Source organism: Homalodisca vitripennis, chromosome 6 (assembly GCF_021130785.1).
Source record: "Homalodisca vitripennis isolate AUS2020 chromosome 6, UT_GWSS_2.1, whole genome shotgun sequence".
Classification (NCBI taxonomy): Eukaryota; Metazoa; Arthropoda; class Insecta; order Hemiptera; family Cicadellidae; genus Homalodisca; species Homalodisca vitripennis.
This window is the reverse complement of record NC_060212.1, coordinates 60182290-60198087: the sequence shown is the minus strand read 5'-3', so window position 1 is coordinate 60198087 and position 15798 is coordinate 60182290. Positions and strand designations below refer to the sequence as shown.

General features: G+C 32.1%; 1 protein-coding gene across 6 annotated transcripts in view; it reads right to left on the bottom strand.

Moving 5' to 3' along the window:
• LOC124364352 (GTPase-activating protein skywalker) overlaps positions 1-15798 on the bottom strand; it is a 372369-nt gene that overhangs the window by 11957 nt on the left and 344614 nt on the right. The window contains exons 7-10 of one of the 6 annotated variants that reach the window (XM_046819747.1): positions 9914-9973; positions 4031-4189; positions 2599-2816; positions 1983-2129 (exon numbers count right to left, since the gene is read on the bottom strand). In XM_046819747.1, the coding sequence (XP_046675703.1) occupies positions 1988-2129; positions 2599-2816; positions 4031-4189; positions 9914-9973 (579 nt within the window). In that variant the 3' untranslated portion in view covers positions 1983-1987. Of the gene's footprint in view, positions 1-1982; positions 2130-2598; positions 2817-4030; positions 4190-8054; positions 8142-9913; positions 9974-15798 lie in introns of all 6 variants that reach the window. The other 5 variants (XM_046819742.1, XM_046819744.1, XM_046819743.1 and 2 more) reach the window with 5 other exon arrangements.

Genomic DNA, 15798 nt, shown 5'->3' with positions numbered 1-15798 from the left:
GTATTGTACAATATAAAAATAAACATCTTAACTGACTTAAAAAGTGAAAGTTGCCATCCCATCATTACAACACGTTCCAATGGACGTTTAGAAGCAGGTTGACACAGCACTGATATCACGGTTTCACCAAGATCATTGTTTTTTTTTTAAAAAAAAAAAAAGAGCGGGTGAGGTCATTGTAAGGGGAAACAAAGCCCCATTCCTCTCTTGCCCCTTTCCCACCACAACTGCATCGGTGACGTGTGGAAGAAAGTGGTCGAGCTTGCCCATGCTAGCAAAGCTTACAGTTACATCGGAGGTGTCAGATATCGTAGGGCAGTATACGACAGGTTTCACTATACACCTAATTGTATGTGATACGAGTAACCAATATATGTGATACAGTGAAGATGATAAAATTATTTGCTGTTCAATCTTTTATTAAACGTTTACATTTTGGCATTTTAAATTAAATAACTCTATCGACAGAAATCATATAGAGCCAATAACTGTAAAGTTATTATAAGACCGTGAGACCTCCGTAAATACAATGCTATACTATAATTACAAGGCAATTCTGAAAAATGAATGTTGAAATGCAACAAAGGGATTTTGCCTAAACTTTTAGAATTAGGATTTTGGACCAAAGAGATCAATTTGTGTTTTTCATTTACAGGAAAACACTGTTTTTAATAATAATATTTTATAAGGCTATACAATTTTTACATTGGTCTTACAGATACAGCAATGAGAAAAACCCATGATCAAAAGTAAATAAACAAACATAAAATGTGTAATCATTAATCAGTTGAAAATTGAAAATTTTACCTTAACCTGCAATGCTGACTTCTGAGAAGAAAAATCCCAGACTCAAATTGGCTCATAGGGATTGTACTTCTACACATTTGATTTTAACCCCCTAAGAATAAGAATTTTTAAATCTCAGAAATTAAATTATATAGTCCATTACTGTGTAAGAAACTTACTAAAAAAACAGATTGGGACAATTGTTTACTCAGGAAAGTTTTATAGGAACTAATTATGTAAAGTAGATCAAGAAATCCAGCAAAAAGATTTTAGGATAAGAACTTTTCCGTTGGTGGCTAAAAATTATTTTTTGAAAAAAGTGTAGCTGACATCTAAAAAAGCAAAGCTGTATATATGAATCACTTAGTTTGCTTTTATTTACAAACCTTCAAATACAACATATAAATGCAATTGTGCTGAAGTGTATAAAAAATAATCCAAGTTCTTAAGCATGTGTGACTAGTGTCATATAAAAAACATCTAGACTTTCTGGTTCACACTCACAATGATGACATGTTTCTCACATGACTATTCTTAAGAGTTAGAAAATAGTTTCTGGTACCCTTCTCACAAAAAAATAAGCACTTTTGGTTTGCATGGATAACTTTTTTTCTGCATCTCAAAAGTGCATAAAAATCCTGTTTTGAGACCTTATAATTTAAAAATTTTGCAGTGAAAGGACCCAGACATCTGTTACTTCTGGGACGTATCCATATCACCAGACACCCGAAGATTACGCTTCCATCACCACTAGTTCTAGAAATCGAGCAAAGTGCATTACTCTAATCTAGAAAGTATTGTTAAAAGAATTAATAGAACAGCAATTAATAATATAATTCAGTTTTTATATTTAATACATTTTTATATTTTGAAATAATTTTAATTTGGTATGAATTGAAATTCAGGATGAATATAATCAGTAGAAGCAATAATGGGATCACCGATTAAACTAACTTGAAATTTCCCAAGTAATGATAAACTAAAATACTTGGAACTATTTAACAGAAATTCCTCTACCATATCTAATCACTACAATGAAACTGACAGGGTGTTTGTGCAATACAGTTTAAATCAATTTCAACTAGTGTAACTTTGAGAACGAAACAAAAATAATTGATGGGTATAACAGAAAAGGGGACAGATGCAACAACGAAGGGTGCCACCACCATGCTGTACAACACCAATATCGGTCCTACCAGCGTTAGACGCTCCCGAACCCGTAAACCTCCAGCACTCTGATCTCAAAGTCTCTGCTAGTACAGAGCGGAGGATTGTTGAACGTCTGGCATCGGTCAGTTTTGCCAAACCTTAGGTTCTCGTCCATCCAGATGGCTTGTCCGTCACTAAAAATATATCAACACACTCACCATGGATTGACTTGTTGGGTCATTCAGGGTCAACATTACTACTTTCTTTAAGGATGTTCTAATTACTTATACGTGATGATAGTTAATTAGAACGTCTAATATAGTGAACTTAAAAAATGTGTTTTAAGAGCACAATATGCATAATTTTTCACAACTCTTGTGATAAAGAAAAAATTTAGTTTGGAATATGAGTTGTGGAATATGACCATATCCAATGAGAAGAAAACAACACACAAAGAGATAAAAGAGGACTAAATGTACATTAATACTCAGAACTGAGTTCCACATTTCTTTGAAGGAGAATAAATAAGGTAACAATAAGCAAATAATAATTTTTTGACAAATATTTACAAAAAAGTACCCAAATTAATGATGATTTAATTTAGAAACTTCCAATGAGAGCAAAATCTGAGCTGCGTGTCCTATAATACGAGTTTATACACACCCTCCTCCAATAGTGATCATCTTGCTGTCAGCTGCCATGAACAGCTCAGCTGAGTGGTTGACTGAGTCACCTTCCATGCCAACCCACGGGTACTTGGCACGCTCGGGGTACAGGCTGAACAGGAATGTCTCCCCGGTACCAAAGTAGGCCGTACGGTTACCACGGTCATCCTTCAGGTTGCGTTCCTGCCACCGCGACGAGCAGTATGCTCCAAACACCTGTAAAGTAGAGTATATTGACTGAATAGAAATGTCTTCACAATATAACAGTATACCACAGTCTCCTTCAGGTTGCAAGGATTAGGGTTCCAAGACCTGTATATATACATACAGGGTGTAAAAAAAGTCCCACACAGGATTGATAATTTCCTAACTATTACAGGTAAAGCAATAAAACTTGGTACATCATTACTGCACCTATAAATCTACTTTTTGAAGTAACTACCATTTCTTTGTCATGTCAGGGGGATGGCCTGCAAGGAGTCAAAGGAAATCTTAAATGAGGGCATACGTCGAGTAGTACATCAAATTAAAGGCCTGTATTAGTAGAGTACATGCAGCAAATCTGACCTTAAAAGATTTACTCCTTAAAAAATTATGTTGGCCAATAGAGACTACATATGGTTTTCAAATAAGTATTTCTTATACTTTCTAAAACGTTGGTTATCATTTCAGTCTCAGAAAATTCCTGAGTTATTTTCATGTGCCCTTCTTACGAGGTAGATTTGATCTATTTTTTATTCAGAAGCTTCATTGCACTTATACAGCTGTCTTCTTCACTTGTGAAAATATTTTAAACCAGACGATAATTACGGAATTAAAAGAGCAGGAAGTAAACTAGATCTAGGTGTACTTAATGATTTTTTAAATAGGTTTCTGAGACTCATCAATCAGGCATTGACAAACTCAGCTGTGGCATTGGAATGTAATTAATTCAAACCAAAAATGCTCTTACACATGCAATATCTAATATAAGAGCAATCACAGTTTCCCTTGTAACTATGAACTCTGAAATAATATGTACCCAATATGTGGCTACTATATAAAAAAAAATATCTTGGGACTTGATCATAATTGACGTGGAAACATGCAAAGCTGCATGTAAAAGCTACAAAATATTTTAAATAGTTAAAAACAGAGGAACGCCACAGCTCCAAGACCAAACGAAACAAACGTCACAAAAATCCAATTGGAGAACTCCAGATGTTATTGGAGTCTTGCAGAGTTGTTGTTACAGGTACTTGATAGCTGTTGTCAAGTCTTGTTTCTTTCCCTAGTAGTGTTAGCCAGAACACTAGTGACTCCCGGCACTTTTCACACTAGTACGGACCATCACTCACAGTGATCCTCGGCACCAAGAAGGTTAAGCAGGTTATAAGTTAGGAGTATGAGGACATTGTTAAGATCAGTGGATAAGTAGGCTGATGACTGACCTCATTGTTGCAAGTCTTGATCATGAGTAGTGTGGGCTCATGGTGTTCCACGCGGACGAAGAATGTGGTGAGAGAGCAACCGTGTTCCTCCGTTGTGTACAGCAGCACCGGCTGGTACATGGTGATCCTCACCGGCAACCACGACCACAGTGTGAACAGCTGTAACAATTTCGCAGTCAACACCTGAACTTACTGACAAACTTTAGCCTGTCTATTCAGAGTATCTATCCCAATTCAATAAGTTATTTTATACTCATAAAAAAACGGTATAATAAAAATATTGTTAAATTTATGTCAACTGTAGCAATATTTAAGAAAGATTTGACAAACTTGAAGGCTTAATTATGTACTGAGAGTAGTTCCAAATACTTAACTAAGTGAATTAAAGTTCCTTCTTGTGCTTTAAAAATCGTGTGTCTCAAAGTTTTTTTGATTATTTTTCTTGAAGGCATATAAAAATTTGTATTATTCTTCCATCATTAAAAATAACTCACACGTACACTACATTTATTAAATTTGTATGGATAAATTTAATTTAAACAAAAACATACTTTCAGTTTAAATTCAAGTACCTGTTCATTAATTTTCATTGAAATTTTGTATACAAAAACACACAAATACAGAAAAATCAATTCTACAGCATATTTAGACACCTAAAATACTACGCCCATTAGAATTCATTATTGGCCAACTTGCCATGTTGTGTTATTGATTATTATTTATGACCCCATATGAAAATTTAGTATATGGTTATTTCCCCACACATTACATAATATTTAATCACCTAACCCATGTCTGAATAATTAGCCTTGTTAACGGTTATCAAGTAACACCACTAATATTGCATATTCATGTAAAACAAATTAAGACAGAGCATCAATTCTACAGTTATTACAGTGCAATATTTAGTGATTGACTAAATGAAATTAATCAATTGACCGTTTTGTGTTAATTAACTGTGTGTAGCTAATAAAATACGGTGGTAAAAGACATATGGTTTTAAAAATATTGAACAATCTAAACATTACCTATAACACAAATAAACAACAAAAACATAGCGCTAACTAAGTTACACAAATATTGATTCAATTTTTGTGTTCTATTGATGTTTTGGACAAGTAAGCAGGCTGTTAAAAAAATAATGAGACAAGACTGATAAGTGGTAACACCACTGTTAGTTGTGAAATAGTTAGTGTTATAAAATCAAGCTACGTTAGATACCAATTATTGGTGTATTTTATATAATAATTTATATTGTGTGAATTATAACAGTTGCATAGATTTGTATGATTTCACTGAGAAGATAAAACGAAAAGGAACTGGAAACACAGATGGGTGAATATAGTTTGTTTCTATATGAGCACTTCACAATAAAACTATGGAAATATATTGATATATCTGCCAGTTAAAGTGAGTAATATGGTACCATAAGTGATATTACCAATGGTAAACTCATTGGAAAGTGAACCTAAAAGCTCCGGTGCTGTAATGCTTGAAGTTCGACTATCACTGTAAGAAAGGAACACATTGAAGAACACCTGTAGATTGCAGGCAATTTGAGGAAGCCACGTTTGATGTGAATGAAATCAATCAATATCTTTAGAATTGAAATTGTGCAGTTTCTGTAGGTAGAAAAGATACGATAAGAAAAATTAATGCGCTTGAGTTTGTCTTCAAAACTTAATAGTGTGTATGGTATGTAATGTTAACTAAATTACCTGATAATTTAGATGGTAGAGGATAAAATAAACATTCTAGAACAATTTTGTCTCATTATTTCTTTACAATTATCTAACATTTGAAATAGTCTTTAAAATAAAATTCCGTAGCTTTTATAAAACTTCTGAAAATTCATTCAATGTAGAATACAATACAAAATTCATTATTATTATAAGTAAGTAGTACAAGCTAAAATAATGTAATCTTTGAATATTAAGCAATATTGTAATAAACTTATTGAAAAGAATGCAGGTTGCAAGTAAAGATTGAACGTTCACAATTCCATGTAGCTTTTCTGGTGCCAAAGTGAACCCATCTTGGTCTTTCGGACATAGACTTGTTGGTTTGGTGGTCATGCAATATACGTGCACTGTCAATATAGTGCTTGAAAGCTTCAATATGCTTGGAAATCTTCAATGTCACACTTACCAAATAACAATACACAGAAGACGAACCAATATCCCTTACACAAAAATACCATAAATGATAACACAATACAATCATCTATTAGCTGCTAAAACATAAAATATATTTAACACAAAACAAATAAATTAGTCGACTACAACATTAAACTAGAAAATAATCTTCATAAAAATCTAGCCGCTGAAGCAACACATGGTCCTATCTATTAGGACTTTCCCGTCGTCTGCGACATTCTCTAGACTATCACAACTCAAACTGAAAATAAACAAAAATTGCAAAACATAATAAAAACTGTAAATGGCTAATGTAAAGCGTGACATACTATTCTAAACAGACTCTCTTCAGGTGTGGTGGAGAGTGATTGCATACGCAAGCAAGCGTTGTGTGTCACTGTGCAAGCATTGCGGCGTACGCAAAGCCTTTAAGCATCATCTGTGGGTCAGTTTTGTACTGACTTTACTGCCACCGACTAAATAAAAGAAAACTTAATAAGTCAAATGTAAAAATAAAAAACCATAACAATTTCAGAACCTCCTTGCCATTACAACTGAATTAAAGTTGTTGATTTTTCAAAGATTACTGAAACATCTATATTTGTACTGACAGTTTCATTGAACCACATAAATTACAAATTTTACTTGTTAATTACATAATTCTGCTTTCCGAAAACTTGTAAATATGGATAGAATAACCTCACTGACTGATTTGTGGTTCCTGATCACTTGTCACAATATTGATAGTTGGTATTGAAAAGTTTGAAAGCTTGTTTTGATGTTCACAATCTAATATCAATAGTATGCTAGTTATAATTATACTTTTTTATATTTCATTGGTGATTATTGAGCTCAACATATAATGACTGTCCAGAAGTGAAAACTTCTCCTTCGTATTCAATTTCAAAATTATTTTTAAAGATGAGGCCGATCCTCTTTAAGCCTTATTCTGCTAACCTTCATGAGCCAATGTGAGGATCTTATCAAACAGAATAAGGAGGAGAGTTGATACAGTATATGGTAAATGGTACTGATATAAAATGCTACAGTCACATACATGATTTTATCCTGAACTACCTCAAACTCCAATCCAAAGTCCGACATCTTAGACCCCCTCGGCCATAAGCTCTCCTAAATAAGACTAAGTATCATCTAAATTATGAGACAAAAAAGTTCTCAGACGAAACCTATGCAATGATAAAGCACTAAATGCCGGTGTGATTAGTTGGAATCTCAACCGACTTTTTATGATGATGAATCATAAAGTTGCACATGTAAAGTTATACAGTAAATAGTCTTTCTTTTCACTTAGTGTTCTTTGGTTCAATAAAATCAGGCACTTTCTGGAACTGTCATCATATTTTACACTGAATTGATAAGGCAGAATGTTTAAGATTATTTTGACACAAGTGTAGTTTCTGTAAGTGAACGCGCCTCTGTTATAAATTGGTGGTCAATACCAAAAAAATATTGATGATATGTAACAATAATCCTCAAGGAATACTATTGGATTCTAAATTACAAATAACAAAATTGAAGTAATTAACCTTTTTTTGAAAAATTCTTAATGTTTGTTTATGTCTACTGGAATACATAAAGATATCTTGGTTTTTTCCATTATATTTTAAAAACAATTTTTAGAACCAGTTAGAATAGAAATTATTATACAACCGAAATTTAATACACCTTTAAGTGATACAAAAAATGACAATTAAAAAATCAAAAATTCCTCTACAAATATGAATCGTGAACAAAACTAAAAACACGTGACTCACTAAATCATAGAATACAGCGTGCAAGTAGGTGACTCATCAAAAATATAAGCTGAAACGATAAACAAATTGAGTTACAGCTAAAAAAGGATGGGGGTACGTTACGAGACAACTTACGTCATCGTGGTCTACAATACGAGACCTGACGTTATAGACAGGGTAGCTGCCCATGGACTGAACCCTGGGTCCGGGGGAATGCTCCCCCTGAGCCGCAAAAACATACAACATCTGTGGTGTCATACAGGAATCAAATAACATATACTGTATATGGTCAGTCTCACATCCTTGCACATCTGTCTTGGTACTGATAGAGATTGTTATTGGAAATGCTCAGTTAAATAACTCTGAAAGTATAAAAGTAGTGTTATTGAATTTATATTTAGTAAAGATCAGCTACCACCAATATTATCAATTTGTAATGCTTTTAAAAACATAATTGAAGAGCTCTTGGAATGTTAAAATGATAATTTTTAATACTTAAACTCACAGGTATACACAAAAAGGATTTTTATAAGTTTTCAATACTTTTTTCATTATCTTACTTTTAACATCATTCTTCAATACAATCCCACCTTACGAGGACACAAATTCATAAATATTTATTAGACATTAATAATTGTAATAAACTCATTTATGTTATTTACCAAATTCTGTACATTAGCATAAAACTAATGTTACATTAATATCAAATTAAGCATGGGTCTGAAGAAGATAAAATGTTTCAAAGTAACAATTCTTTATTTTATTATACACCAGTAGTATTTAAAGAAGTGTAGTAAATTTTAATTATGACATCACTTTAAAATAACTTTCAAGAGCACAAAAAAGTAGAAAGAAGAGTAGGACATCTATGTAATTTTTCAATTAAGCCCAAATAAAAACTGCTGAGGATGAAAATGTGTTTATAGTATTAGATTTAGAGTGACATTTTTTTATTTGTTTATGATTTAATGAAATCAAATATTAAATAAAAAAATATGTCACTCCCTTCTTCCATATTAATGTACACAATGTAAAACGTCCATACCCTTATCTTCAACCTTTTTCTTGTAGTCTGATTGTAAAATATTCAGAAATTCTTACTTCAAACTCCTACTAATCCTCATGAAATAATCAAAAGTGTTTGCATATTTTTTCCTATTTTCTTACAAAAAATATTACAATCCAAAACCGATTGTAGACATTAAAAATTTTTACAAAACAATTGGCAAAAAAATATTTGTTTGATATTAACTAATTTTTTTAGTATACATATATATAAATATATTTGGTTGTTAAAAAAAGTGTAGAATAAACACATGTACACACAAAAACATTCAGTAAACACACTATATACTGTAAAGTAAGATATTAACTTTGCGTTTTTAACAGTTGTGAGTTATATTCACAGTGCTAATGTGTTATAATTCTAAACTGACACACAGCGAAAGCATTTTTCAATGAATTGAAAAAGAATTTTTAACTTATAGATTCAGATCATATTAATGAAGAAAAACCTAATAGTTAATTATTTAACAGTGATTTTATACATTAACATAATGAAAAGCAGTTTTTTAAGTAACCTTTAGTCGTGAAAATCATCTACCAGTGCTTTGTAAAACGTACTGAGACTTTTCGCTTAGAGAGTCAATTAGAAAAAATTGTCAATAACCCATTTTTTACATTATTTCAAAAATGTTAAATTAGTAACACCTATTTTGATATTACAATTCAGACAATGAAACCAATTCATTGCGTTAAATACTACCATGACAAAATACCAACACAATGATAAAGATATCGATAACCAATGCCAACAAAGGTTCAGGCAATTCCCCGCAGATGTTCTTGAACGGTGCAGTTCCTCAAACAGTTGAGGAGTAGCTTGCAAGCCCTATCCATCACCAACCCCATCCCTCCATGCTGCATGTTAGTACAAGCACAGACACGAACGAACGCACGAACGCATCAACGCACCAACGTACAAGCTGACGTACCAGTGGACTCAAGGCCCCAGGGCAGTTCTGCAACCTTTCCCTCACGCTGCGAGGGCTGTTCTATAATAAACCCAACACCAAGCTGTGAGCTTGTCATGTCATAAACTTCGGTTCGCTCGGCACACTGCCACTGCCACCTTCACTCCAACAATTTTTTCATCTTGTTCGATAAACCGACCCAGCTCTATAATATCTATAGTGAGTGAGAACCACATCATGGTGTAAATGGTGAATACATTTTGAAAATAAAATAGTGCGTAGTGACATTAAAAACAACTGCGTAAATTTTAAACAAACATTCCTAGTGTACAATTAACAAGCTGTATAGCTTGTGAACAGATCAGTTCACAATGCCCACATGAAAATTGCATTTGTACATTTTTTAAATAATGCATGAATGAAACAAAAAGCAAACTTTGAATGGGATGAACCCACAATTGATACTAAAAGAAGGGTATTAATGTCTGTAAGCGTGATACTAGAGTATTTTGGTGACATGAAAACAAAGATGTTATCTTTTAAAAATCATCATATGAATATGTTCCAACATATAACACATTATTATGATATTGTAGGTATTATCAATTATGACACGATACTATATAGATGATTACCTAAAGCAAAATTTATAAAAAATCAATTATGTTTTAGTACATTTTTCCAAAGAGTTTTCGGCTGTGACACATTTTTAGCCTATCGTGTGAGTAGATATCAACAAGAAAACAGTGATACAGATAGAAAAATCTTTTGAAAACTTGATCAAAGAAAGCTTTGCTTCTTGTAAACACAGTTTAAGCAACATTACCATTAACAATCTGAAAATGTTCAAACATTATTTCACAAACAAGTTCTCCAAAACTGTGAAATATACAGCATAACGTATTTGCTCATAAACAGATTGATTTATTTAAAACCATGGATGATTTCTGCACCAACCTGAGTATTATCTAATTTATTTACAATTAAACTAAAATTTTTATGAATCACTTTACTTGTTATGCAAAAAAATATTATTATTATTATTATTCAATTTGATCAGTGAGATCAAACCAGACGAAACTTTAATCTGTTACTGATCAACTTTTGCACTGTAATCTTTAGGATTGATAGGATCGCAGTGACGGCAGTGGCAGGGGCAGTGTACCAAAGTAAAAGCTGCTGTCTGATCATTGGGTGTTGTCTGCTAAAATCAAAAAGCAAAAGATGCCCACACCACCCACACTCTGCAATGAAATCAAACATTAGTCAATAAAAATTCAAACTTAAAAACAATGCATGAATAAAACGTACATGTCTGAAATGAATTATAATACAGTAAGCACACACTCTTTCTATAAAATAGGTAAGGAACAAAAAATAAATTTTAACAAATTTATATTTACAATGTAACTTGTCCGTGGTATTGTTCACACAAACAAGTTAGTTTTGTGCCTACTGCAGTAAAATTACAGGTTCTTTTGTTTGTATCTTGTGGAGAGGTAAATAAAAAAATAACAAACTAACTCAAACAAATAATCATTCTAAGGATTTTCTTAATGATTCAGAGGTTATTCTTAGAACTGAAAGTTCCTTACTTAAACTATTATTGTTCACGGTTGATTAGTTAATATCAAGACATCGAAAAACTTAATTTTGTTGCTTAATTACAGTAATATTGAGCTTTTTGTCATCTATAGAAGATTCAAGACTACAGTAGAACCCCTCATATCCGGCCTCGGTTTTACCGCACCTCGGTTTATCCGGCCACTTCTCGGAAGCCAATATCGAAATTTATTTACCACGGCTTGCAGACGCGCAGTTGCACGCACTAGTCTCCCACGACTCTTGCGTTATTTTGGTGTATCTATTTGTTTACATTTTCCTGTGTTGTCCTCAGTTGAGCTAATAGGTTTAACCTGTAAACAGTTCGTTGATTATTTCCAGTGCGGTTAGTACAGTACAGTACAATTGTTTTGTTTCGTCAAGTGCTGTGTACTGTAGGTTGGTTTATCCGGCCGAATCGTTATCCGGCCAGGGGCTCGGTCCCGTGGTGGCCGGATATGAGAGGTTCTACTGTATTTATAATCCAGCATGTAAAACATACTTGTATTTACTACACCAAATATATATAAATAAATTAGACTCAAAATGAAAAAAAGAATTAAGTTTATAAAAAACTGGCTATTAAAAACTATTTCAATTTTTAAAAATTAACTTAATTTCATTTCAAATTTGCATGTACTTTTTCAAAATAAATATTCACTTCAAACAATGCGTGTATATTATTTAAATAATATTCCAAAACTAGTTAAGTTAGTATTAATAAAATTATTGTGTTTGTAAAACATATAACATAAAACAATAATTTTGAAACACAATAAACATTAATTACATTATTAGTAACACTTCATTGACCTACAAAGTAAAAAATTCTTAGTTTTAATTTAATACTCTACTATAACATACAAACAACGTTAATTTTACAATACATTATAAAACAATAAGTTATCATGAATGAGTCGACAAGGTCCAACAAAATAAAAACATTAAATTAAAGAATTTACTTAAAATTTTTACAAACACTGCATTAGAATTTTGAATTCTTCTCCTATTAATCATGCCTACATAATTAATTAATTATAGATTGGATAAATTGTGGAGAATTTGAACACCACGTCCGGATACAACAGTTTTTACTGTTTGTAAATACTGTAGTAACAATTTATGTTGACTCAATATTTCAAAGAGACATCAATACTACTTAAATTAGCCTATTTATTTTTAAGAGTATAAATACAAATATATACAGTTTTTGAATGGTTGAATACTAAAACAAATTTGTGTCATGTATGTACGACAAGTACACCTGGTCCGGCTACAATACGTGCTGTTGGTTCTAGAAACACTGAGTGCAATCTGTGCAAATTATTGTACAAGACCAGACCACACACAACACAATCTGAGCAATAGTTAAGTAAAAGGCGGTGCAAAACCCACCTCAACCGCAGTACTACTGTGTTCCTGACTCGAGGCCATTGTTTGATACTTGTACAGTCAGCATCAATCAAGAAATGCAAATGTATAAATACTGGTAGGAAAACCACGGTACTTACAAATCTTTTTCAGATTACTGCAAATGCAAATTATAGTCTAATACAAATAATGAGGTTAACAAAACTTTTTAATACATTTACTTCAACTTCAGAAATTTGAGGAGATCCCACTTAAGAGAGAGAATTATTTGACAAATTCTTTGAAGAGCTTGAGGATGAGTAAAATAATCATATAACCTCTCTAGAGCGTATGTTAGAGGTTGAAGTAAAACATTTTTCTTTTCACTTGGAGGGGGCCCTTAAATTCTTCCTTTCAAAGCTATAGCACTCCAAAGGCAACCCATAAACTCAAGAGTTTTTTAATTCTTCTAACCCAGAGGGAGAACTTATCATTTCAATATTGGTTTATTTAATGAAAGTTTGTCATAGCTAAATAATAATCAAGACAAAAATTTGATGATTTAATTTTTTTGTAATAATTATTGCATTAACAATTTAACTTTTATAATTTTAGGGTTCCCTTTCAAAATTTACATCTTCACTTTGGTCTTGAAGGGAAATAATAAAATTTTAATGGTTGAACTTCAATTTTGGGACTAAACATACCCCTAAGCAGCAAATTTAAAAAAGTTTTAAATAATTTGGTTTAAGTTAAAAAACAATATTTTTTAGGGTTACTTTTGGGGCCAAGTAACTCAGAAAGGATGCAATTGTAGATATTTTTCAAAAGAAATTAGTCTTAATTTAATCCTATCATCAGCCTCTGAGAGAATTTTAATTGATTCAAAAGCACCATAGAAATTACTATTAAGATTAAGATGTATGCTGGGGCTGTTGATTAAAGTACAGCTGTGCTCCCCATGGCAGAGATTAAATCAGTGATCACAATTTTTTCTACAATAAAAATCCTTAACGTATGAAATTTTCCATGGAAAAATATGGAGTTTGGGAATACGACATTGTTGAATACTCAAACGTACATGGCAATAAAATTACTAATTTTTTTAGTAACAAAGGACCCAAGAAGAAAACAAGACTGAGAATTTGATATTATCTAATTTTCACCTTTTCCTTGTCTTTCCACTTCACTCAGTAGTAAAAGATTGGTGATAGCTGGAAGTAGACACTAAAAATATCTAATGTTTCTTTGGAAAAACAAAGAGATAAAAAAATATTGTATTGTGGTGTTTAGTTCTTTCCACTGATTCAAAATAGTTTTGGAAGATATTGATGGCTGAAGCTCTGGCAGACTAGTGTAAATGGATGCTAATAATGAAAAATTTTATAAAATTATTCGAGAAGACTGCCAAAGAGTATTTTAACTTAAAAAACGATTCTCCAAAACTAGGGTATTACTAATCTGGTACTCGGTAATCTTATGTTGGTGGCCTTACGTTGTGGAAAACCGTTCATGGATCCTTTACTGGAACACAATACATCAACTGTCATAACTTACAGCATTCCTCTATTGATTCATCCATCCAACTGATTCGGCAAGGTAACATTGTTCGTTTCCTAGTCAAGACAGCACTGAGAGGAAACACATTTGAATTTGACTTGCAGTGAAATAAGAAAAAAACAGAAATTATAAACCTCCTTATTGAAAATTATTCCCAATACTCCACTGCACAGTGAAAATCTGAACATGATAATAAATACAATTTTTACCAGCCTCAGTTTGGGGTTCCTTACCACACTTAATAAAATCCATGTAAAACTTTTGAAAGCGTAAATAAAAAAAATAAACGAGAATCACAACATTGACACCTCAAGATAAAATTGACAGACCACAAAATTAAACCTTGGTTAAGATGTTACGTAACTTAGAAATCTGTAGATGTGGAAATAATTTGAGTACCAAAAGGATATTTGAGATTCTGCAATACGAGTGCAATATCACTGCTTTTGATATATAAACAGATAATGGACTACAAAAAAATTTTCCACATTTCTTCCAAACAAAAATAACATTACTTTCAGCTGATAAAGCTGTGATTAGCTGACATTACCATACTGCACTTACACTGATATAATGTCTGCCTTGGACAAGGGACCAAACTTCAGTTAAACTAAGAAGCCTGGTTTATATTTTGACCCACCCCTGACATTACGTTCAAATTCTCTTCACTGTTCCTACTCAATGACCAAAAACAGGAATTGTGAATCTTTAAACAAAATCTACTGCCTAATTAAACCATGACATGCATGATCCTAATCAAGCTCGAATGGTGTTACAAAATTAACAGGATCTTCAAAACTCAAACAGCTACTGCTACTAGAAGGCATATTTACCAAACCAACTCTATTGAAATATATTTTTACCTTGGAGCATTTTCTTTCAAACCCCTAAATGGTAATTAAAAAATATAAATAAAAACACCATATTGCGCTTAGTTTTCAAAATATGTTCATATTTTGACTTTTCTTCTTATCATGGACATTATTTTTAACCAAAAAACGTTAAGTTTTTAGAACAAAGGTCCTTAGTGTTTGTTTGGTGGGCCACGATGAAACTAATTACTAATGAGTTAAGATAAGCAATGTTGACATTTAGTATATACGGTTGTAACAACTCAAAATATTATAATTATTTGGAGGAAAAAACTGTAGTCTATTAGAGAATAAATATATAGATACTTTTGAAATCAGAGATACAGGTTCAACATCTTACTAACATTATGGTACAGCCTTTTAAGAAATACTCATATATTTTTAAGTATAATTAGGCTACATAAAACACACTTCAAGAAAGGTTTCAAAATGTTCAGCTGATCGATATTAAAACATATATATGGCAAAACTAACATACGCCTCCTGTAATTTTGAATACACAACAATTTGTTCATGAGTAAC